General features: G+C 36.5%; 1 protein-coding gene across 1 annotated transcript in view; it reads left to right on the top strand.

Annotated features, from left to right (window-relative positions):
- Window positions 1-2,112: 2,112 nt before the first annotated feature.
- gabrg1 (gamma-aminobutyric acid type A receptor subunit gamma1) overlaps window positions 2,113-27,253 on the top strand; it is a 115,207-nt gene continuing 90,066 nt past the window's right edge. Inside the window, exon 1 of the mRNA XM_088910195.1 lies at window positions 2,113-2,210. Within this exon, the coding sequence (XP_088766321.1) occupies window positions 2,113-2,210 (98 nt within the window). The remainder of the gene's footprint in view (window positions 2,211-27,253) is intronic.

The raw sequence follows: 27,253 nt of genomic DNA on the forward strand, positions 1-27,253 counted from the left end.
CAATGCTAGGTAAAGCTCCCTCTCTTCTCCCTACACCGGTGGTACCTTTTCTGATTTTGCCTCTAGATCATAGTCAGGAAACTCAGGGGAGCTTCTGTTGAATCACTATAAGCTCCAGGGCCAGAGCAAGCCACAACACTCTAGGGTGATACTCACTTCTTTTTAAATTTTCTGCAAATGAGTGAAAAACCCAGCAGGAAATATATATATATATAATCTATATAAATACATTTATGAAGAAGCCCTTCATCAATCCACTGGTGAAGTACAATAGAAAATTAACGGTGACAGCTCATTCACTCCCATTCACTTCTCACATGTTCAATTACTGCTCAACAAAAGAAATATGCACTAACATTGAACTTGATTTCACACAATAGTCCACTCTTTTACATAAACTGTGCAAACCCTCATCTTCAACACCAGAACACTTACTACACAGAACAAATACAGGGTAGATGCTAATTCAGACCACAGACTAACAGAGCCAAGTTCTGTATTTTCAATGAAAATTTAAACTCATTTAAGATGTCTGGCCAGCGGATCTTTGAGAATAAAATTGTAAATGTATGATTTCTAATATTCTTTAAAATTTTATACTGTAGTTGATATATTTTAACTCTGAAGTTATTAATTCATCTCCTTGTGATCCATGAGTGAATGATCAGACATTTGTATCACCACAGATCACTTCACAAATATATTATCTTTTGTTTGTTATGCATATATTGATGTTACAGTATATCAATAAATTGTATATTCAATATTTAGCATCCGTGTGTGTGTACAATATTATCTGTACAGAACACATTTGGTATGCCTGAGGTATATATTCATGTCAAGAGGCTATCTTCAGTCTTAGTGGTGTGGAGTGTTGTGTGGGTGACTGGACTGGTGCAACATTGGCCTTAATCATGTGTTCGGTGTACAGGACAATTGTACAGCAAATAATAACCCAAACACAAAAAGAGGAAAATCACAATACTCCCACGGTCTGGCATGTCTGGACTTGAAAGTACTGTAGTTCGGTCTGTATGAGATATTCTGCAATTCAATCTCTGCAAACGTCTCAGATAACCCACTTCCACAGAACCTTAAACAGAACCTTACAATGTTCTCATAATCTAAAATAACAGAGAAATTAATGGACTAACATATTTATTTCAGTATTATAGGTTGTTGATTTAAAAGAATAGAATAATAAAAATGAAAAAAAAAAGAACATCTTCTTTTATGGTTAACAATAGTATGATATTCTACATACTGGCATGTACCTCTACTGTATATACAACAAACAGTAGATGCCTTTATATTGGATGTGGAGAGGATACTGCTGCGGTGAACTGCAAACAGCCTGTTATAGACTGTAATGCAAATTGACCGAATCACCATGACAACATCTCAACGCACGTATTTGCATAATGTCTTCTGTAACTCATTACTATGAGCTTTTATTATCATTCCACTGTCTTACATTTTCCCCGCGGAAGAAAATAATGCAGAAGCAGATCGAGATTTACAATTGCAATAATAAAGGGAACCATATTTTTTCTCCAATAGAGGAGGTTTTTTCATATTTACATTCGTAAGGAACCCAATATGACTTTAAACGTGTGTTTTATAAAGCGTGATCTGATTAAAAATTCAAGATGTTATGTCGTTTAAATAAATATTGTAAAATAACCATGGTGTTCCAATTGCTATCGAATATAATTTAATTCTGTATTTTGGTCATTGAGACAGAGGCGAAATGCCAAGTAATTCAGTTGCACCTGAAACATGAAATTCAGCTGCGGCTGCGGAATATTGCCACGAGAACCTATGGCACAGCATTGTCCTGATCTTTACCTGCTGAAGCAGCTCAAACAGATGCTGCAAGCTGCCTCTTCTGAAGTGGTAAAGGAAATTTTGACACTCGTCTCACCTTATTGGAGCATAATACTATAATAATAATTCATGCAATAATCTAATAAACTGATTGGTTGATTGAGCCATCAATCTAAGCATCTGTCCGGACCTTTCCTGCTCCCAGCAGAATTGCACTGTAACAGTTGACGAAGTGGATAAAGGGATATATAAATATATATATTTTAGTTTAAAAATAAACTTAAAATGAGATTTTGGAGATTCGGCCTGGAAACCGCACCTTGGTTGCTTCGCCATAGAAGGAAAGTGCCTGTCCTTTGGCTATTAGCTTGGCTTGGAGTCTGGTAAGTTTGCTTAGAAAAAAAAGACAAACGGGATGGGTTTCGACTCTGCGCTGTACGTGGTGTTGGATATGTTCGCTGTGTCACTGAGGTTGAGAATAGTTGAGTTTTAATATATAAAGTAAATGTCAAGTACTCGATCCTTAAAGCAGATTGCAGATAACCTAAACGGTGTGTAGATAGAAGCTGTTTTATTATGATTAACACTGTCAACAATGACATGCATTTTTTATTAAAATAAATAATATTACATTTACAGTTCCAAAACATTTCTCAATCCGTTTGATTTAATAACGCAATACACTAGCTGTCTATTTACAGTCCAATTTCAGGCAGTTGGACAATGTGAACGGGATTATAACATTGATTTTTAAAATGGTTACTTTCACTGCCGGAACTGAAGCCCAGTAGCAGTGGGTCAGTTTAATTTTATTTTACTTATATACTTAAAATACTGCCGGGAAAAAAACTGTTTCAAATAAATGATTATCTTTCAATCTAAATAAAACATTATAAATCGTGCACTCGAGTAGAATTCCGTTTTATATTTTATAATGTATTTAGTTTAATCAATTTTATGTAATACGAGTTTGTGTTTTTTGCTTGTTCCCTCAAAAGATCATAGATAATTTAAAAGATAAAACATGGATAGACATGGATAAAAAAATAACGTGACATTGCTGCTAAAAATGGACGAATGCAGAATACTTCAAGCATCTTAACATGCCTTGCGGTAAATTGAGTCATTCTGGGTAGTTTCTTTGGAAATGCGGCAAAAGGGCTCTTCGTTTGAATCCGTCTCCTTGGTAACGACGTGCTAAAAAAGAATGGGAAAGACGGAGATAATGAAAAATAGTAATTATAGATAAACTGTTAAATAATTTAATGAAAAGTATTGTGCTTTTCCTTTCCTCTGGTTTGTGTATAGACAGGACATTTACATTTTTAATATGTAAGGTTACATGATTTAAACTTATTAACAACTATGCAGTTTCCGAAATTACTATAATTCAGGCCGCCATGGAAACAAGTCAGAACAGACAATATACACTGATACATTGGTATACTTCAAACGAGAAAGTTTACAGTTTGGATGCAGTATTAAACCATGAACACCGCAATAATACAATATAATACCTTACAACAATATATAGAGTGTCTTGCAGAATTATTAACTTCCTTCAGATGTCTTCTTATGTCCCATTTTGCTGAATTACAAATGATTTATACACATTCTTTAGAGTGAATGTATTTATTCAAACTGTAAATACTGAAACTATATTTTATGTTATATGTGTGAAAAAGTTTGCATGTCAGCAAAAGATACAAAGATAAATAAAATACTGGAATAATTTGATTACATAGGTATTCACCTCCTGTGTTAATACTTACAACTCTTTTCATAGGTTTTGCTACACTGAGATGGTGCACTTTTTGCAAAAGCTCTGTCAGGATGTTTGATAATAACTAGTAGATGTTTCATAGACAGTTTTCAATTCTTGATAGAGATTTTTTTTTCAGATTCAAATCAAGACATGAATCTGGCTACTCAAGGGTATTTACTTTCTTCTTGTTATCCCAATCCAGTGTAGCTTTGGGGGTCATTGCCCTACTGAAAGATGAGGTTTTGACCTAGTTTTTAGTCTTTAGTGATTTAACAGGTTTTCCAAATGGAACCAAACTCAACAAGCTTTCCAGTCCCTGCTGAGTAGAAGTATCTCCATAACTTATTGCTACCAACAGTAGGGATGGTGTTGTCTGAGTGATGCACTATGGTGGGTGGTGTAATAATGTAATGCTTTACATTATGCTAAAGAACAAAACAAAAATCAATTTGGTCTTGTCTGACCACAAAAGCATTTGCCTTATGTTTGCAGTATCACTTAAATGTTTTACTGCCAACTCCATTCAGGGTTTGAAATGGGGTTTTCACTCTGCTGTACAGGCTAACTTTGTGGAGTGACAAATCTTGTTGACTTATACACACACTCTCAAACCTTAGCCATTGAACTATGTAGTTCTTTCAAAGGCATTATATTTGAATCTTGAATCAGTTTTCTCCTTGCTCAGCTGCTTGGTTTGGAGGAGGTGCTTCCCACTTCTTAATGCTGAACTGAAAATCAAAAAGATTTTAAGTTTTTTTAATGATCTTGATCTGTGTCTTTATACAACTTTATCCTTGAGCTGTTTTAAAACCTTCTTGGTCTCTATGATTGAATCTTTCCTTGAAGGACCTTAGTCAACCAGTTCTGTGATTTATATAAAAACATGTTTTTAAAGCCAATGGATTGAATACTTATACAGTTATGACTTTCCATTTTTTCATATTATCTATTTATTTCTGTTTCTGCTTAGATAATGTAGATAATGTATATAACATTGATTGTTACTTCATAGTGTCATGACAAACAACAAAATGGGAATATTGTGCAAGGGTCTAAATAAATTTGCAAGGTCTAAATAAATTTAAAAGACAATCTATGCATCAGTAAAATTGAAAAGAAATTGAGCACTAGAGAGGGCTGAACATGTTTTTGAGGCACTGTATGTACACTCTGTATTATGAGAAACCTATATAAACATTAGAGACATCCAAGCAAGAAATAAAAATTTGACTGTGGTTCATTTTTAAACTTCTAGTTTACTTTTAAAGGCAATATAAAATTGTATATGTTTACTGTTATTTTTCATCATTTATTCCTGTGATTTTTTTTTGCCTTTTTAAAAAGAGTGTAAATCTTTGAAAACCAGTGAATGGTACGAGACATGCGAGCAATGTTAAATTAAGTGACAGACCTGTTACGTTGCCCTGTGAGCTTGAAACAGGGCAGAGATCAATAGAATTACTTTTACTGCATGGATATAGATAAAAAGATCGTGCGTCCGTAACTACAGTTCAGAAGGAAAAAAATTGTAATGTGTATTACAAATATATAATATTTTGCATGATGGCATACTGAACAGGGGCAGTATGGTGGTGTGGCATTTAGCACTAATGCATCATAGGTCTTTGTTTTGGTTTTAATTTACAACTGTGGCACCTTCTTTGTAGTTTTGTATACTCTGTGTTTGCACAGGTTCTGGGTTCTCTGGTTTCCTTCCCCCTTTTAAATACATACAGTAGCTAAGTTAATTGCTGTCTCTAAATTGTCCATTCATGCTTAGAGGTGGATGTATTCCATCCGGGGTGTATACTGCTCTGCACTCTGTGTTTCTGGGATTAATTCCTGATTGCCATGACCCTTACCTGGAATTGGCCGCTTTCTGTTAAGGGATAGTTGAAGCCTTAACCACAATTAAATGATACAGGACTGTGGTTACTGTGCAAACAAGCTTGTGAAATGGAAAGAACACCTTATATAACAGGGAAAACAGACTGTTTAATAATCTAAGACTGCTTCTTAACCAGCATGCAGCTCACTGCTGATATCAGTTTCACAAATCTTCCCATTTCAAAGGAAACAGCCATTAGTTCTTGTTGAGAAGCTGAGATGATGGGGAATGTTCCATCTCAAAATCTTTCTTCTGAGAAAATATTGTTAATTATTTGTATATTGTCATTTAAATTAGACTTAATACATACTTACCATTTCCAGGTAGAATAACATAATTGCCTAATTATGAACTAAACATTGCAGCTTCTGTCAGAGTCAAAATACAAACAGCCATCTGTTTACCTGCCTCTCACAGAATCCATCACAACTCTCTTTTCTTATAATAGCCAAGCAATGAACAGAACATAGAGATAAAACTGCAATTAAAATTTAAAATAACATAGCCCTAATAATAAAAAAAATATTGGAAACTTACAATCACAGCATCACAAATCAGAAGAGTGTGTGTGGCCCATCTAACTATATTTTTGGTAACAGCTAGTTCTGAATAAAATGCTCCTTGATAGCAACCAGTCTGTTAGCCTTAATAAAGTGGCATGGCAAGTTTAATGAAAAGTCATTTTTTTATATTGTCATAATGCCTTTAAGGATTTTGAAGACTTAAATCAACTCCCCACATCTGTTTAGGTTTTTAGCCTGTCAGTTTCAGTAGCCTTTAAACCCAAGAGTCTGTTTGCTCGTTTCTGGGCTACCAGAACAGCAATATAGTTTTTGTAACACGGTCATCACAATTATACACAATATACTAAATGATGTCTTACATGTGCAAAATTATCTTAACATCCCTAGATTTATTTATGATTTTAACTATATGCTTTCACATTTTGCTTATCATTTTATTGCTTCTCTGTATTTTCCAGTAGATGAAAATGATGTATCAACAAAAACACCAACAAATCTTTTTTCCATAAGTTTTTTTCAAGGTCATTGTTTATCATTTCACAAAAACAGTTTCATTTTGATTCCAAAAGTAAAATTCTACAATTATCTATCCACATTCCAGGTATTTGCCTAGTCCTAAATTCAATTTAAATAATTTTTCAATATCATTAAACAGTTTGCTAATCCCCCAATTTTGGTTTGCAGAAACAACTGAAGGAGCCAACACTGAAGTTTACCGCATACAGTGGGTGGTTGTCAATTCTTAAAAAGTGCAGTGTCAGTTTTATGCAGATCACAAAGATCTGTTAGACAATTCAACTTTGTGGCCCTCTGTCACTTGATGCAAGATGTACTAGTGTACGTAGTCCTTCTCTCAAAGCATTTTCGAAGGGAATACAGACTTCTCCACAGTCCAGCCTATGGTTCAGTATACTAAAGAGGCACTGAGAGAGGTACAGATGCAGCCATTCAAAGTGCGCGGCACAGACACATACTGGAGGTAATTGGCTACGGCCTCGCGCATCGTGACGTGCGTTGACGCAAAATACCGCGGTATGTGATTGGTCGGTCGTAGAAAGATTTAAATGTCTTTACTGTGCCCGTTTTAGTATTGAATATTTATATGGAATTTTACCACTGAAGGGAAATCTTAGTAGCTGAGCATAAAAAGAATAGGAGCATACTGTAACGCGTGTGAAGGCCATAAACAATATTAATTTTGGAACATAAACATACAGTATATGGCTGGTCTCGGTACTTTAAAGAAAATATACACACCAGTATTCCATTTCTCCCTAAACATTTTAAGCATCGAAGTCTTTAACTAACGTGATACTGGAGTCAACAAGCATACTTTTAGAATTTGATTAAAAGGGAATATAATATGGAATCGCGCATCTAAAGAAATAAATAACGATATAATTATATTCATGTACCGCAACACAAGAATTGTACACGCTGTTCGATGCCTGTTGATAATGTTTTGTAGGGCTTTTTCAACAATCCTCATGTGACCTCGCCGGTGGCGCTGTGGGTTAGGTTCCTGACTCCCACGTCACACGCTGGGTGTTCGAATCCCGCTGGAGCCATGACTTTTTTTTTAACAAACATTTCTTTGAAAAAATAAAACGTTTCCCTGGCTCAGAGATTAAATAAAACTTCACTCGCACCAAACAAATTTATATTTCTAAATATCACAACATGATCAAATTTAAGTCATTTTAATAACAATGAATAGTCACCTATGCGTTACAATATAAACATTTATATTGATTTAAATCGCGTTTTGATTTAAATCGCAAACGCGTGTTTAAATATATGTGTTTTTTGATTCACAATCAGACAAATGCAACATAAATTGATATCTTTGTCTTCTAAGTATCTTAATAAACTTTCAGCATAGCTTTCTCCCCGTTTAGATTTATTTTTCTTTGGATCTTGGGATCAAACGTGGAAAACTTAGATTGTAATCGTTTTTATTTTTTAAATACATTTTATAAAAGTGTAATCTATACTAAAAAGCTGTACACCACCTGCTATAAAGATACATATTGTAATACTTTCGGGTTCGGATAGGACGGACACAAGAACTCAGACTTCAGAACTCAGAACTCAGACTTGCGGAGTTAAAGCAAGTTAAAGTTAAAGCACCTTGAATTGAATTGAATTGAGAGAGAGAGTACAGCCAGGACAGACAGGCAAATAACATACACTCCACAGACATTCACAACAGCGACATATCATAAAACGTTTGCACACATTGTTAAATTATTACTTGTTTTTCAGGAAGTTAAAAAAACACTTGAATTACTTATCCAGTCTCTCGAAATAAAATTATTTTTCAAGCAATGCAACTAACGTCGGGCAAGGTGTTTTTTTTAATCCAACATTGACAGCCACATCTTAAATCTTGTCAGTCAGCTCTTTTTTCTCTATTTGAATTGTGGTGATTCAAACAACTTGGGATAACAAACGATATTAGTTTTGGAACATAAACATACAGCATGTAAACTGTATATGGCTGGTCTCGGTACTTTAAAGAAAAAATACACACCAGTATTCCATTTCTCCCTAAACATTTTAAGCATCGCAGTCTTTAACTAACGTGAAATAACATGTTGTAACGCAACGGGGGCTCAGGCGGGCGCCCTTGCCGCATCAGGTCGGCCCCACACCGTCCGGGGCTCGATCCCGGGACTTCCGCGTCTCTCTGCAGCGACCCAGCCCCGTGAGCTAAAGAGAGATCCCTCTACAGCCCAGTAGCTGTAGTCCTGCTATCACAGGGAAGGGCGGTGACGTCACCTGCTCTGGTACGCCGGCTCTTACACAGTACCTGTCGGCCGTAAGCGTTACAATGTGTATAAAAAGTGGTAGTTTTAAGCTTTTCTGGAAATACGCTCGATACCGGAGTCAACAAGCATACTTTTAGAATTTTATTAATAGGGAATATAATGTGGAATCGCGTATCTAAAAAAATTAATAATGATATAATTTGGTTTCTGTCAAAGCGCAATGAAACCTATAACTTGATTCTTATGGTTGCCCGGTCCCGCCAGGGATTAAAAAATAACATGGAATCGCGTATCTAAAGAAATAACAGTATACAGTAACTATGTTCATGCACAAACAGTAGCATGATACATTATTAATTTGGGGGTCTCCTCTTGCCAGAAAGCGCTAAATTGCATTTTGAGTGCGGTTTTTGACTTTTTTTAAATTACAACCCATACATAAGCTGATACTGTTTAGACTTTTAATTATTTTATACTGTATTACAGCAGCACAATGTGCTTTTTCACGAAACCTAGAGTAACGAAATGTCTTGCGTTGTACAGCTTTTCAGCTAAATATATTCCCTTCCCCCTTCAGAAAGACAGACTTATTAGTCGCTATTCACTGCGACTCCAATTTCAGGCGTAAGTGATAGATCACAGTTTAGCCGATCTTGTTACAGCAAGTTACAGTTTACTCTTATTAACCATATTAATTTTAAGTGCTTAATGGCATTTTTTGACCACGCACGAATATTCTTATGTCCATATCTTCGCAAGGGAATCAGTGCGAATTGTAATACTAATTAAATGACCGCGGGCACTTTCCACCCCCTCTGACAGCAGGAACATAACCCATTCTCAGCTCAGCAGCTCATTACAATATAGGGTGTTCGAATCTTTTGCTGCCTTTTGCTGCCTCACAAAGCTTTAGAGAACTTAACATTTCTATTTTCAACAAATTGTAAATACGACGTTTACATTGGCATTACTAATTTTTCACTTGAGTGTATGAAGGATTGTCAGCTGTCACTGAGAGCAGTTAATTAAATGTATTTTTTGATTCACAATCAGACAAATGCAACATAAATTGTTATCTTTGTCTTCTAAGTATATTAATAAACTTTCAGCATAGCTTTCTCCCCGTTTAGATTTCTTTTTCTTGGGATTTTGGGATCAAACGTGGAAAGATTAGATTAGTAATCGTTTTTATTTTTTAAATACATTTTAGAAAAGTGTAATCTATACTAAAAAGCTGTATTTATTTAATACCACTCGATACTCATATTAATGGAGTTTAGTTGATACTGTTTAAACTTTTAATTATTTTAAATTGTATTACAGCATTGTACACATGCTTAAAAGAGGAGAAAACGCAAGCCTTCTTCAGGTGTGAGGGTCTTCTGCTCAGAATGAAACACTAAAATGTAATGTAGGCTCTGAATGGGTTCAATTATGATTTGGGCTTGATTAAGGTCTCTGCCTTTCATCCAAAATCCTGCTTGAATCCTTCTAAACTAAAAATTAGACACGAGAAGGGGCTCTGGTGAAATTTCTCTTTTTTTAATTTCTCTTTTTTTCTTGGAAAAATATCTTACCCGCTGTAATCCGGGAACAGAAGGATTAAAAGAAGCCAGACAGGCAGGGGGAAGAGTGAGTTCTAAATAAAGAGGTATCCAGGTAACAGTGAAGGTAACAGCCGCAGACGTGGCCTACTTAGCCTGCCAGGGTTACCCTACTCTCCCGGAGTAGGCCCATCAGGAGATAGCGCTCCAGGCGTTCCTCTGGGCCCTGGCGCCGACTGAGGTGCAGTGCCACGTGATGCTGGCCGCGCCGGTCCTCTTGGAGCAGGCCCTGGCTTTGGCTGAGCAGGCTGATGCCGTGTTCGAGGAGACCGGTGGGCACCAACGGAGGGGCGCACGGGGAATCAGATGGGGAGGAGGAGACGCCCAGCGCGGCGATGCTGGGGGAGCGACGACGGCTGGTCATCTGCCACCTCTGTGGGGAGAGGGGACACATCACACGGGAGTACCGGGCGCTGGAGCCCCGGGGACTCCGGAGGCCGTCGGGAAACGGGAGTGGGGTGGCCTAAAGAGGGGAAGGCCGCTCTTGAGCGACTCTACCCCCACTCCGGAAAGCCAGAAGGAGCGCTTCACCCCACCTGCTGCCGTGGGAAGGGTTGGCCACAGCCGGGGGTTATTTCTTCCCTGCCTCATCGAGGGCAGACCCTGCCAGGCCCTCGTCGACGCTGGTTCGACCACCACCCTGCTGCGGCCTGGTATCCTGCCGGGCACCAAGGCAGACGGACCCCCAGGGCGCTCACCGTGCACTTTGGGGCTGCGAGGGTGAAACACCCCTTCTACAGTACCTTGCCCCAGTCCGTGAGGACTGTATCCTGGGGTTGGACTGGTTGCAGCAGGTGGGTGGTTGCCTTGACTTGGGCCGGCGAGAGTTGGTGGGGCAGGGGGAACGAATCAGTTTCGCTGTGGGCGGGGCGGGAGGTGTCCGGGGTGTGTGGGATGACCGGAGCGGGAAGCGGAGGTGGCAGCGGCGTGCGTCGCCTGGGCCTGCCGGAGCCCCAGGTGTCGGGGCGAGCATGCCTGAGCTGACTCCCAGTACGGTGAGATAAGCTTGCCCCTACCCGGTCTGTAAGGCACTCTGTGCACTGTGGGAGGCCTTGGAGGTGAGGGACGGGGTGCTGCGCCGGGGGTGGCAGGTGCCCTCCAGCGGCGAGGTCACTGCTTGGCAGCCTCCGGCTGGCCGTGCACCGCTTGGAGAACTGCCCCACAGAGCGACCGCAACACCACAAACTGCCACCTGACCTCGCCGCTGGAGGGTACCCGCCACCCCCGGCCCAGCACCCCGTCCCTCACGCCCAAGTCAAGGCAACCACCCACCTGCTGCAACCAGTCCAATCCCAGAATAAAGTCCACACGGACTGGGGCAAGGTGGAAGGGGTGTTTCACCCTCGCAGCCCCAAAGTGCACGGTAAGCGCCCTGGGGGTCCGGCTGCCTCGGTGCCCGGCAGGACACCAGGCCGCAGCAGAGTGATGGTCGAGCCAGTGTTGACGAGGGCCTGGCAGGGTCTGCCCTCGGTGAGGCAGGGAAGGAATAAGCCAACTCTTCCCACAGCAGGCAGGGTGAAGCGCTCCTTGCTTAGAATAGCAATATTATGGACAATCAATTGACAATAAATATAGAAAAGCACATATTAAATTTGGGAAATTTGGTTTCAAAAGTCCTCATATCAACGATGCCTATACTGTGTTCCTCTACAGTATGCTAATTTATTGTAGTGCATTCACCCCCCTCTTAGGCTGCACAAACGATCTTTTAGATTTTTATAGAGAAATAGAGGCTGTACAGTATGTGTTACAATATAAACATTTACTGTCAACCTTTAAATCAACAATTGATTTAAAGACGATCTGTCAAAGCGCAATGAAACCTATTACTCGATTCTTATGGACTCCCGGTCCCGCCAGGGATTAAAAAATAACATGGAATCGCGTATCTAAAGAAATAACAGTATACAGTAACTATGTTCATGCACAAACAATAGCATGTTACATTATTAATTTGGGGGTCTCCTCTTGCCAGAAAGCGCTAAATTGCATTTTGAGTGCGGTTTTGGACTTTTTTTTAAAATTACAACTCATAAATAAGCTGATGCTGTTTAGACTTTTTTTAAATCTATTACAGCAGCAAAATGTGCTTTTTCACGAAACCTCCTAGAGTAACGAAATGTCTTGCGTTGTACAGCTTTTCAGCTAAATACTGTATATTTATCGCTTTCGCCTGACATAAGAGGTGCCCGATAAAAACCGGTTGAACAGCTCTGTTGGAAGTTTCGTGAAAAAGGAGGTTTCGTGAAAAAGCTACAGGAGTGCCAATCGTAATCATTTTTATTTTTAATCATTCAATGCAGATGGCTGGTGGCATGTTCCATAAGAGTACGGTAATTAAAAACCATTAATACTTTAGTTGGAGTTTAAATAAAGTTGATGTTTTATCTAGGGGCTGCTCGCTCACCTGCGTCTGAAGAGCGGCTTCTAAACTGTGAAAACATGTGTCTGTCTTTCCGTAGGGGTAAGGGAATCTGATCAGCAAGGCCCTTTGGCTACAAAAGTAAAAAGAAGGTGCTCGCTCTCTCTCTCTTTTGATTATTACATACAATAATCAAAAATGACACAATAAACATAATAACCATAATAACGACCAACCAACAAAAACAACCATATAAACATAATACCAACCAAAAACATAGATAACAACCACAATATAAAATCAAATATATCAAACCATTAAAGCAAAACCGTCCTCCGATTATCAACAAATCTCAATATCTTGTACGAATTATTCGTAATACAAACCAAAAATAGCCCGCAAACTCTCTCAAATTCCTTCAATTATCATAATCCCACCCCTTATGCAAAACCAAACCCTCCTCCCATCCCAGTTTATCCTCTTTATCATAAACAAAATCCACCTCAATTTTCAACATAAAGCATTACACAAAATCAATACCTCAACATTCTATACTCAACAACGATAATCCACAAACAGCCAGAACATGTAACTCCACATTCCCAAATAGACCTCATTTCCATAGCCCCGCCCCTTATGCAAAACCAACATCCCTCCCCTGTTCTCTCTCTCCGCTGACGTTTGTAATCGTTTTTATTTTTAAATAAATATTAGCAAAGTCATGTATTTTAAAAATCTTAAGATTTCTATATTTATGTCTTTATTTAGTGGTTTCATTAGTGACAAAGGCTAAACTTTCTTGGAAAAATGTCTTTTATGTAAACCATGTTTGCTATTAATTCATTTAGGGCTAGAATATGTTCATTGTCTTCCAATGAAAGAAGGGTTCCTTTCGCCGTAGTCGGGTTGACATTAGAAGCTTGCCACGCCCGGACTGTTATACCAACGCATTAGCATGTTAAAGCGATTTCATTGAGGAGCCTAGCTTTCTTAACTAGTAAGTACTGTACTTACTGGGTGGTTTTGGAGGGGGGGGAGGTGTCTTTCGCTGGAAATTTGCCCCCTTCTACTTTGAAAATACCTGTGAAACCGGTTTAATTCGTCACAGCCAGCACTCCCGCAGAGAGGGAGGTTGTACTTGCAGTGCATCGGTATAGATTGGAAAGCCAGAGCCGACCGCTACGCCGCCCACGTGTTATGCTCTTCGTTAATGTCTAAGCCGGAACACATCATTATATCTCATTTTGTATTTCTTTAAAAAAAAAAATCGTTTGCCCAGCCTAACAGTATTGTTGTTATTGTTTTTATCCTGTAAAGCGCTTTGAGGAGCCACCTTTAAAGGCGCCATATACAATAAAGTTCATTATTATTACTATTGTTAATTTGCTGGACAGAGAGGTGAACATTATTACACAGAAGACAAAGATAGCGATTTACGTTGCATTGTGCATTGTGCTGCTGTAATACAGTTTTAAATAATTAAAAGTCTAAACAGTATCAGCTTCAGTATAAGTATCAGTAAAGGCGATTTAAATGCGATTTAAATCAATATAAATGTTTATATTGTAATGCATAGGTGACTATTCATTGTTATTAAAATGACTTAAATTCGATCATGTTGTGATATTTAGAAATATACATTTGTTTGGTGCGAGTGAAGTTTTATTTAATCTCTGAGCCAGGGAAACATTTTATTTTTTCAAAGAAATGTTTGTTAAAAAAAAAAGTCATGGCTCCAGTGGGATTCAAACACCCAGCATGTGACGTGCGAGTCAGGAACCTAACCCACAGCGCCAACGGCGAGGTCACATGAGGACTGTTGAAAAAGCCCTACAAAACATTATCAACAGACATCGTACAGCGTGTACAATTCTTGTGTTGCGGTACATGAATATAATTATCGCTCTTGTGAAAAGAGCCGAAACATTGTGTTTTATCACTTTCTATTTCAGCTAAATGAGGGGAATTAAATCAGTCAGAATCTTGGAGTGCCAATTGTAAAAATAACCCTTCTTCCTTCATTTGTTGAACTTAAGAATTTTGCGAAGAAAGTTTGTAATGTAGGGTGCTCTGAACAAGTTCAACTTTGCTGCAGATCAAATAAATGTATTTCCAACAAACTATACTACAGTGGCAGTACAGTAGAAGTTTGAAATTATTCGTTGTTATTAATAAATCACTTTGCTTCAAACGTGATATTTACAAATATAAAAAAGTCAATATAGTGCCCATAATATTTGTTATTTTAGTTTTTCAAAGAAATGTTTATTTGTAAAATACTACTGTATTTAACAATACAGTACAGTATATTAATATAATTATATCATTATCAATTTCTTTAGATACGCGATTCCATATTATATTCCCTTTTAATCAAATTCTAAAAGTATGCTTGTTGACTCCGGTATCACATTAGTTTAAGACTTCGATGCTTAAAATGTTTAGGGAGAAATGGAATACTGGTGTGTATGTTTTCTTTAAAGTACCGAGACCATATACTGTATGTTTATGTTCCAAAATTAATATCGTTTATGGCCTTCACATGCGTTACAGTATGCTCCTATTCTTTTTATGCTCAGCTACTAAGATTTCCCTTCAGTGGTAAAATTCCATATAAATATTCAATACTTATATGCGCACAGTAAAGACATTAAATATACATATACATACTGTATACAGTACAGTTTGCATACAGTAATATGTTTATGTTCCTCAATTAAAATCTTTTATGAGCATGTGAAAGGCATGGTGAATCGGAGATTCTCAAAAATTACTGTACTTTGCATGATTGGAAACAAATGTGGTGTTACTTTTACAAAGACGGTCAATGAAAAAAAAGAATGTGGACCAGGGCAATACTTTGAGTTTACAGCTTGTCCAAGGTCATTCATTATTAATACTATTAGTAATATCTTCGTTAAAGACTTTGATGGTGACAGCTCAAACATGAGAGGTTGAGCTTTATTAGCTCCACCTTGCGGAAATTCGGATACTATTATTTTACTTGCGGTACTATAGGAGAATTTACAGTAACTCGCGGTAGACTGCGTAAAGCGTACTGCAAAAATAATGCGGTATCGCCCGCTAGTTTTGAATGGCTGCATCTGTATTAGTCCATTCTGGTCCTTCAGAGCAAGACATTTTCAGCTCCCTTGTAGGTGACAACTTTAAAGAAGACATACTGTTTGATTGTCATACACAAAAGCCTGCCTTTGACAACATGAAAAACAGATACAGATTCAGCCATTCGAAATGCACAGTACAACTTCATACCGCACGAAATTACCAACAGTTTGGCTGGCCAAAATGACCGACAGGGGCACTCATGGTGCATTGGTTGTTAGTAAAACTATTTAACCATTTAATCTCTTTACTGTGCATGATTTAATCTGCTTAGTATTGAATATTTATATGGAATTTTACAACTAAAGGGAAATTTTATTAGCTGAGAATAAAAAGAAGGGGAGCATAAAGCATCTGAAGGTCATAAACAATATTATTTTAGGAACATAAACATGTTATATAAACTGTAAATAGCTGGTATTGGTAGTTTAAATCAAAAATACACACCAGTATTCCACTTTATTCCTAAAAATTTTAAGCATCAAAGTCTTTCATTTAGTTACATACTTTGGTTATTTTGGAAAAGTTCTTACGTGCTCGTTCTGACTATATTAAGTTTATATAAAAGTTATAATGTTTTAACCATTTCTGTGAATACTTACACTCGTTATCACAGTAAAAACAGGGCTTTGAAACAACAGCGGAAGAAACTGGAAAAGGAAGCCCAAAGACTATCAAAAAAGGAACAGGAAATTGCCATTAAGCTTTCATAACATTCTTTTATTTGTTAAAAAAAACAACTTATAGAGACAGCTGGATTCGAACCCCCGACCTCCAACACGCAAGGCACACGCCTCACCCATTACACAACACACGTAATCCCGTGGGAATGAGTTAAACTTTTTAAAGAAAGTGTACTACTGTGATAATGTGAGCTACAGTATATGAATATAATTATATCGTTATTAATTTCTTTTCCTAAATACGCGATTCCATATTATATTCTGTATTAATCAAATTCTAAAAGTATGCTTTTGTTTATTCTGATAGTGAGCATATGCACAGAAAAGGATAAAATATCACTTTTCTCATAAAGTATATAAACAATATGGGCAGAAGGAGTACGTAAAAATGTTTCCAAAATAATAATTAAATTCTGAAAAGTATGAGTTTCTTTTACTGTGATAACGAGCGCAAGTATTCCTGGAAAATGGTAATCACTTAACTTTGAGTGTTTTGTGATATTTAGAAAGACCAACAAATTCAATATAGTGTTGATAATAATTATTGTCAGTAATAATATCAGTAGCAGTTTGAAATTATTAGTTGTTATTAATAAATGACTTAGCTTCGAACATGTTTTGATATTTAGAAATATAAAAAATGTCAATATATTGCCAATAATATGTGCTATTTTAGATTTCAAAGAAATGTTTATTTGTTAAAAGAAAACTTGTGGCGACAGCAGGATTCAAACCTAAACCTAAGCAATTACACCAACGTTCCACTTAATAACTTAAGCTGTAGCTGAAAAGGGCAGGTAAAAGTTTCCAAGTAATCGCTGCTGAATGAGTTAAATTGATGCAGATGATTATAAAGAAAGTGTACTACTGTGATAATTTGAGCTATATGAATATAATTATATTGTTATTCTTTAGATACATGATTCCATATTGTATTCCTTATTAATCAAATTCTAAAAACCATGTGTTTTTTTACTGTGACAACGAGCGCAAATATTCATAGAAAAGGTTAAAACATTATAACTTTTTACAAAGTATATAAACTTAATATAGTCAGAAGGAACACATAAAAAACTTTTCCAAAATAACCACAGTAATTAACCGAAAGACTGATGCTTAAAATGTTTAGGAAGAATTTGGAATACTACAGTATGTTTATGTTCCTAAATTAATATCGTTTATGACCTTTATTTAATATCGTTTATGAGGTTTATGGATTTGAACACCCAACCTCAGGGTTAGAAGTCAGTCGTTTAAGCCCTCACGCCACTGATGCAGTCATGTAACCACCACTGAAACAGCCATACACATACCAATAGAAAGTCTTACACTACTCTTTGTGCTACAGTACATGAATATAATTATATCATTATTAATTTCTTTAGATACGCGATTCCATATTATATTTCCTATTAATCAAATTCTAAAAGTATGCTTTTGTTTACTTTGTTATATAACTAACATATTCGCAGAAAAGTTTTCACAAAGTATATAAATGTACAGTAATATGGTCAGAAGGAGCACGTAAAAACATTTCTGAAATAACCACATGTAAGACTTTGATGCTTAAAATATTTAGGGAGAAATGGAATACTGGTGTGTATTTTTTCATCCTAATACAGTACAGCTTACATACAGTGATATGTTTATGTTCCTAAATTAATATATTTTATGAGCATGTGAAAGGCATACTTTGTATGATAGAAAACGAACGCGTGATCGGATCAACGAAATGCTGTGGTGTTACTTTTTGTTAATTAAAAAATAAAGTATTTTCGTTTACAAAGACAGTTACAAAGAATGTGGACCAGGGTAATACTTTGAGCTTACAGCTTGTCCAAGGTCATTCATTATTAATACTATTAGTAATATCTTCGGTGAAGACTTTGATGCATAAAATATTTCTGCATTATTAAAATATTTATGATAAAGGTGGTAGGTTGTGTACTTTTGTCCAACTGAGCAATCTTGCTTTCATAAAATATACCAACTTTTTAGTGTATAATGATTAACATGCTGTAATACACAGTTTAAATTTAAAAGTCTAAAGAGTATACAACTTAAATTCTTAATTGAATAAAGTTTGTCCCTCAGCAGTGATCCGGATTCGAATCAGGTGTTTTCAAATGCTGTACAGGAGAGGTTAAGCTTTATTACATAGCTAATAACAGAGCCGCTTGTAAGAGCAAGGTGACTTTCTGCTCAATTAAATAAAGCTACAGTACAGACAGATTTTAAATTCGTCAAGCAATATTAGCTGTTTGTCAAAATCTTCTACTTTGCAAGCAGTACATGACTTCTCAAAATGTACCCTTTGTCTCTCATGCAAACTCAACAAAGGTTTATTTTTTATAATTTGGAAATTTGAATGGTATGCCCCAGGGACTCATTATGGTATTGCAGTGAATGCAATTCGCACAAGAAAATCAAAATATTGCCCTCCCTCAGCCGTGTATTGCCGCCCGCTGCTAAGTTTGCTGTATATCATCCTTTGTTTCTTTCAAATCTATCACTACATTTCCTGCTTGCAAAACCTACCACTGTGACATTGTGCATACCATACCATCATCAGACCAAGGTTTGCAAAATGTACATATCCAGGTATCTGAAAACAAAGCCAGGTATCTGAAAGAAAGGCTTCACATATCAAAGCAAGGTTGTTGGTAGGTCAAACGGCATATCTAGTGTGTAAAACCCTTGGTTACAGCATAATGAGTATGGTTGCACAAAAGCTATTGACTTGTGAAGAGCACCCCCCTATCCCCATGTACTACCTGTCTAACGGTGCCGTATTAAAAAAAAATTGAAAAGGTTTCACAACCCAAAGCAAGGCTTGGAAAGATCAGAGGACCTGCCTAGTTTGTAAAACTCTTAGTTGCAGCATTGTGGGTGTTTAGGTTTAAATGCTATTGGCTTGTGAACAGCATCTTACTGTCCCAGTGCGTGGTGCCACATTAAATAAAACCACGAGAAAAAGATTCTGACTGAACGCAAAGCTGTGTCAGTCTTCTGTGTAAAAAATAGCTTCGAACATCATGGGTGCTGTTTTTAAGACACTGTTGAGTAAAGAATAGGAATTTTCCTGCTGTCAGCAGTATTATGTATATAGTTGACCCTTACCTGAATGAAAACAGGACATAAAGAAGGGGTTTCAGAAATCAAACAAAGCTTTATTCCCGTGCTTACAGTCTGCGTAATTGGAGACTGTGGTGCTCTGCTTCCTATGGTCAAATACGGGTTTTTGGCATGAAACTCTATTGAGCAGTATTTCTCGCGTTGTGAACGTATGTATACAGCGGTCCCCCAGTGTTACAGATGGTGCGTAATTGCACATCAATCAAAACCCTGAGTGTCAGAAAAAACTTATTACCTCACTGATATGTTTATGTAGAGGTTGTGAAAATTTTCACAAGTCGTGGTCTTTAAAATGCATTTGGTTTGAAGGCTTTCTGTGTTTCCCTTGCAAAGATATGGACATAAGAATATTTATCTGTGGTAAAAAATGGCGTAAAAACAACAAACTAAAGGCTGTGAGAACATTCACATTGTACTTTAAAAATAAAGCAAGTGTTCTCGTAACTCTAAGAGGTCTCGTGCAAACGCTACATGCATGCCAAAATTGTTTTCAAACTTCAAGCTAACTTTACCGCGGTTGAAAACCGAAGAAAAAAATGACTGAAAAAGTTACAAGAAGCTTGAAATTATTATTATTAAATCAATATTGTTAATAATGACCAGACACATTATTATTGTTTCAGTGGTATTTTTAATACAGCTTTGTTATTCTCGATTCTAATTACAATATATGATTTTATTTTAAGGCTTGAGGTGTCTGTTAAATTGCCCCACTAAATAAAGTGTTTTGAATTAAACCAGTTGAACACCTGTTAAACATACTGTAGTTTTTGTTAACACAACACGACTTTGTCTGTCAGTGAAAAAAATGACTGCGGGCACTTTTCCTTCCCCCCTTATATTCTCATGTACTAATCTTCCAATGACAGACAGTCCCCCTTCCCCCCACGGACAGACTGACAAAGCACTTGAGAAATGTTAACTATCCAGCCACAAATGAATAAAAATAAACTTTTCTTTCTCCTAATGGTAACTGTAACAAATTGTCATGTTTCACACCCTTGCGAACATTGACGAACATGATGTTCTCATCCAATCAAAGATTTGATGTTTTTTTTTTATTTTGAAACCGTGATCTTGACATGCAGGTGTGAACTAGAGTTAACAGCTTAAGATTTAAAAGGTTATTGTAATTTCAGATTGTGGGAGCCGGCTTGCCGGCTGGACAGCATGGTGACGTCACTGCCATTCCCTGTGAAAAGCATATATAGCGCTTTTCGGGACACTCCACTCAAAGCACTTTACAGTTAATGGGGACTCCCCTCCACCACTGTTCAACATCCACCTGGATGATGCGAAGGCAACTATAGTGTGCCAGAATGCTCACCACACATCAGCTATTAGTAGGGAGGAGAACAGCGTAATGAAGCCAATTCATAGATGGGGATTATAAGGAGGCCATGATTGGCAAGAGCCAATGGGAAATTTGGCCAGGACGCTGGGGTTACACCCCAACTCTTTTCGAGAAACGCCCTGGGATTTTTAATGACCACAGAGAGTCAGGACCTCGGCTTTACATCTCATCCGAAGGACGGCACCTGTTTACAGTATAGTGTCCCCGTCTCTATACTGGGGTATTATACAGCGCCCCCTTCTGGCCCCACTAACACCTCTTCCAGCAGCAGAACAGTAGCAGTTTGAAATTATTCTTTGTTGTTAATAAATCACTTAGCTTCGAACATGTTGTGATATTTAGAAATATTTAGAAATATAAAAAATGTCATTATAGTGTTCATAATATTTGCTATTTTAGTTTTTCAAAGAATTTTTTGTTAAAATAAAACTCATGGCACCAGCTGAGTTTTAACCCCCGACATCCATGCAACGCACATGCCTAACCTATTACACCACAAACTTAATCATGGGGGAATGAGTTAAACTGATGCAGACATTTCCAAAGAAAGTGTACTACTGTGATAATTTGAGCTACAGTATTTGAATATAATTATATCATCATTAATGTCTTTAGATACGTGATTCCATATTACATTCCGTATTAATCAAATTCTAAAAAGTATGTGGTTTTTTACTGCGATAACAAGCGTTAAGTATTCACAGAAATGGTTCAAACGTGGTTAAAAATTATAACTTTTTACGAAGTATATGAACTTAATATAGTCAGAAGGAGCACGTAAAAACGTTTCCAGAATAACCACAGTATGTAATTGAATGAAAGACTTTGACGCTTAAAATATTTAGGAAAAAAGTGGAATACTGGTGTGTATTTTTTATTTAAATTACCAATACCAGCCATATACAGTTTACATAATATGTTTACAGTATGTTCCTAAATTAATATCTTTATGAGCAATCTCTGGGAAACCATTATAGTCATGTTGAATCAGATTCTCTAAACTTACTTTGTATGATTGGAAACTAATACCTGATCGGATCAACGAAATGCTGTGGTGTTACTTTTTGTCAATGAAAGATAAATAACATATTTTCGTGTCACAACAGTTAAACTGATGTAGACGGTAACAAAGAAAGTGGACCACAGTAATACTTTGAGCTTACAGCCTGTCCAAGGTCATTCATTATTAAAACTATAAGTAATATGTTCCGTAAAGACTGATGCATAAAATATTTCTGCATAATTAAAATATTTATGATGAAGGTGGAAGGTTGTGTACTGCTGTCCAACTGAGCAATCTTGCTTTTATAAAATATACTGAGTTTTTAATGTTTAATGATTAACATGCTGTAATACACAGTTTACAATTATTAAAATTCTAAAGAGTATTCAACTTAAATTCTTAATTGGAAAACGTTAAGCTTTATTAGCTCCACCTGGCAGTTTTACAAGGTCTTACAAGGTGCTTCCTGATACTATTATCATACTCTAATTTGCGGTATAATGCGGTATGATGCTCTATGCCTACCGCGTTTTATCGCAGCGTACTTTGCTCATTTTGAATGGCTAGATCTGTATGTGGTTGCTTGATGAGGAAGAGATAGAAACTATAATCCTTCTCCTAAGTTATGTTCTTGTTCCTTCAATGGAGAGGAGGCTGGCAATAAAAGACAGATTGACAACAAGATAGGACAGTATTTACAATGAACGTTTGAAGTTCATGTGTTGTATTAATTATTTCTATACACTCAATTCATTCATCTACTATTATTCCCCCCAAGATGCTGAAATTCTCCCATAAGCTTCTTGTAAAGGGGGGATTTCCCCTCATTTCAAAACTGAATTTCAAGCCCTGAAAGTGCATATCCAGCTGACATTGCAGAATGTTTATCTTGACTCCGTGGTCCTTAATCATTAGTGCTTCTGTGCTGACCATCCTTGATTAGTGCTGATGGATGGTAACCATACTCTGCTATGCAGGCTATGATCTCTGCTGCAAAACTGTTCCAGCTTATCATCCATCTCCTTTGATTGACTTCTAAGCGAGTATTTGCTCTCAGCTCAATTGGTCAACAGTTGGCTGATCTGCATCTCAGACTCTTTTCCATTAGGTGATGTTTTTTTGCACTCCTGACATAGGGTTTCCGGCTCATCTTGAAGACTGTACCTGAATCTTTGACACTTCTTCACCTCTTTCCTAACCTTTATTATCTCTCTCTTTTTAAAATATTTGTATTATTTTTATATATAATTAAAAAAATCCCTAAATGAAAACACAGCAGCAGCCACTCCTAAAAAGAAAGAAAGAACACTTGATCAAAAAGCCTGCAACAAACACAACAGTGATACTTATAGAAAACATATAAATACTAAAATAATAATTTAATGATTTCTTTAAATCCATTTAATAAAGAATCATGTAACAATGGGGGACTTTTCATAGCTGAAAATAAAAAAGTTTCTTAACGTCTTGAACTATATTAATTTATACATAAAAATTTAATTTATTTATATAGCTGGTAGTAAATAAAAAACAAGATAACTAACAGTATTCCCCTTTCTTCATAAACATTTTCTGCATCAATTACCTTAAGTTGGTCACTTGCTGTGGTTATTTTGGGAAAGATGTGTAGTGCTTGTTTTAACAACAATTATAGTTGTGCTTATAAAATACTGATTGATTTTTAATATGCTGTTTTTAAGTATGGTTTTTCAGTAACTATGTGCAAGTTTTAGTTCAGAGTTTTAGTTATTTCTAAACACTTCAAAATAAAACTGACTTTTGGTCCATTTGGATTAACTTCTTCTTCAAGCAACTATAACATTATTAAATTACTTGTTGTGTGTTTATTGCTATATTATATAGTACACAATGCTTCTTTGCAGTGTAATGAGAAATGTAACACTTGTAGTTTTTAATTAGCTCTTTCAACCAAAGTGATGCTTTGGTCTCAGCGTAAAGTTCTTGCCTGCCATGGCAGTGACCTGGGTTCAGTTCCTGAAAAATGGGCAAGTTGTGCTTTTTACAGAATTGCCCTTTGACGATAATAAAGACTCTTTCTCCAATAATGCGATACAATACATAATATGAATACTATATTGGCATTAACTTTTTTATATATCACAGAATTATTATATTAAATTTAAATAAATATTTAAAATAAAAATAACAATAATATGAATGAGCCTGCGTATTGTAGAACAAAGTGACACCCTAAGGGAAGCTTAGTCAGTCAGATGTATTCAAACAAGCTTTTTTTATTTTTGTATTGTGAACACAGTGTGATCTTTTCAGGTCTCTTTCTTGCTCTCTATTCAGTTAAATTCAACAAGCTTTAATGGCTGTGTGATAGATGAATTGCAGTGTTGTTAAAGCACAAGATGGTTTTAGTATTGAAGAGTCTTTATTATCCCAAAGGGACAGGAAGGTGAGAAGATGCTGTATTTATTATGCAGTGTAGTATTCATATTATTTATTATATTTTTATTATAAACATCACACTCCCTTATTTAATTAAATTGTTTTATTGTTTTACAATCTGACAATTTGAAACAGAACAAATAATCTTTGGAAGAACACAAAAAAGTATGTTAATAAAATTATTACAAATCTGTTTGGTCTTCCACAAAGACTTGTTGATTGCCGTGATGAGATCTTGTTTTCTACTCAGCTTTGCCATCTTAAACTATAGTCTTTGAGGTGCCAAACCATCTATACTGAACTGAAATTGAGGGATTCTGCTGGTGTTTTCACTGAGTTTATTCCCTCTGCTTTAAACCTAAACATTGCTGCTGTTTTTTGGATCACTTTCCTGAATAAAAAAGGGTCCTAGATCCAAAATGCTCACTGATGACTATGACTTCTCAAAGACTTCATGATCCATAATTTCTTTGAAAATAAAAAGTGGCCCTGGGCCACTGTGATGTTTGGGCTTTGGTTTGTTGACATATCTATCCTTTTTATGAAACAACATGGCTGCAAACTGTTCCAAAGCCACTGCTATTTCATTTGTAAAAAGCATGTTATTGAATGCCCTCCCCCTCTTCCAACCATTTACAGTAAGTGCTTGCTGGAACCCTTATCATGGGGCATGTGTTTGTTTTTTATATCTCTCTCCAAGACTTCTGCACACTTTTCTTATCAATGTTGGACTCATTCACACCAAGGTCAGCCCACAGTCATCTTTGGACCTGAGAAGCTGGTCCAAAAGAGAATCTTTCCTCTGTGAGTTTGTCAATAGCTGGCACAGCAGGACTTAAGAAAAAGAAAGATTTACAGTTCATTTATTATAAAAATAATTTGTGTAGTTGTGTTCTCATGTGAAAAAATATTTTAAATTATGTTATTTACCTATGCAACTTCCATAGATTTGATTCTCTTTGCATCCTCTCTTTATAATGCCTTCTCACTGTGCTTTCAGAAACAAAGATGTCCACGGAATCCAAATGCTCTACAATGTCTCTTGTTGACTTCCTGTTTGCTTTCATCTTCTATTAAAGGCTATTAAATATATAAATCTTCTAATAGGCTATCAAAAGGTTGATCAATCAACAGTCTTGGCCGCCTATCTGTGGCCTAGTTTGGAAGTAGCATGAAGCTGGCAACAGAAACTGGCTTTTATTTTTTTATTATTACCTCTATTGAAATACTTAAACATTCTACAGCTGCTTTAAGTATCTGGATTATTATTCTTTGGATATATTAAAAATGTGCTGCATGACACAGGGTGGAGGAAAATCCTCATTTAACTGCGAGGAAACCTGGAGTCCACAGCTGGCAGCTACCAACTCCTCCACATTAAACAAATATACACAAATATGTACCTTCTACAATAAATCTACATATATGCAAATTCCTTAGAGAGTTGAAGATTTTTCAGCTAAGACAATTTTCATTAAATGTATTTTGACTAAATTAAAGACCTGACATACAGGAGGTTATCATCAGTCATTCCATTTTTGATTATTACTGTTGTTTGTACCTGCTTTCCTAATTCCCTTGTCTTTTTAGAGATTGGCTAAATATACTTACACAAAACAACATTGCTCAAATTAGCCAGCTACTTTTGTCCAATAGAAATAACTCAGGTCCACAGCTGTAGAGTGTAATCATCTAATCTGTGATCTTCTATTGTTTAAATGCTTAGTTTAAAATAGCACTTGATTAGGTGGCCTGTTTGACTCTGAGTACCTTTGATTTTAGTTCTACTTTATATAGGTTCTTGAGTTCTGTTTTTATGTTCACATGGATATTGTCATTGATACTCTGCAAGCAATGAACTGTCAAATTAAAAAAAAAGACACAGTTGTGACCATTTACTGTTCTTAAGTGCAAAGTATGCCTGTATTAGCCACCTAAACAAGAACCACAAAACACTAGAATTGTTGCACCACATGAGAATGTTTCCTTTAACATTCTAATCACATATTTATGATTGTGCGCTGCCAGGACCTGTCAATTATGATCCCATATGTGTGATCTTATGTGTCAAAGGGTTAATTCATATTTTAAATATCAAATATGAATAGGAGATTGGGGGTTTTAATTTGCTGTAACAATCAGAAATTGTAACAGTAAATCTTGACAGTACATGACGACTTTTAGGAACCAATCAACCATAATAATTTACGTTCTCGCACGGACTCTAAATATACAATATGCAGTTTATTGATATACTGTAACCAAAACATGCATAACCAAAACAAACACAATAGAATATATGATTAAAAGATGATGCTATGCATCAACTATAATGTGTTGCAGTATAGCTCATACTGTAGGTTCATGCTTTTACTATTCTAAACTAAATATTAAAATGTCTTTGCAATAACAGTTCTTGAAAATGATGTGATTAATGAAGTTATACTTAACAAACCATTGGCCAAATGTCCTTGATTAGTTTAAACTTTACGGTGGCTGGGTACTACTTTACTACTTTACTTTACAGCTGGCTGGGTCTCCGTAGCAGCTTCTTGGTACAGGGAGGGTCCGGGTGCAGAGGAGAGAGAGAAAGAGATTTTGTCTTGCTTTGCTTAGCAGCTTGCGTTGGCCTCAGGCAGCTCTGCCAAAGCAATGTTTTTGCTGACTTTGGGTTTGCATGATGACAGAAAAAAAGTCCAACTGTCTAATTTCATTGATCAGCAGAAAATAACAGCAAGTTCACAAGATTTCTTCCCTTTCTTAGCCTGGTGTATTGGATAAATGTTTAAGCCCTTA

The sequence above is a fragment of the Atractosteus spatula genome, chromosome 1 (assembly GCF_055471065.1).
Source record: "Atractosteus spatula isolate fAtrSpa1 chromosome 1, fAtrSpa1.hap1, whole genome shotgun sequence".
Classification (NCBI taxonomy): Eukaryota; Metazoa; Chordata; class Actinopteri; order Semionotiformes; family Lepisosteidae; genus Atractosteus; species Atractosteus spatula.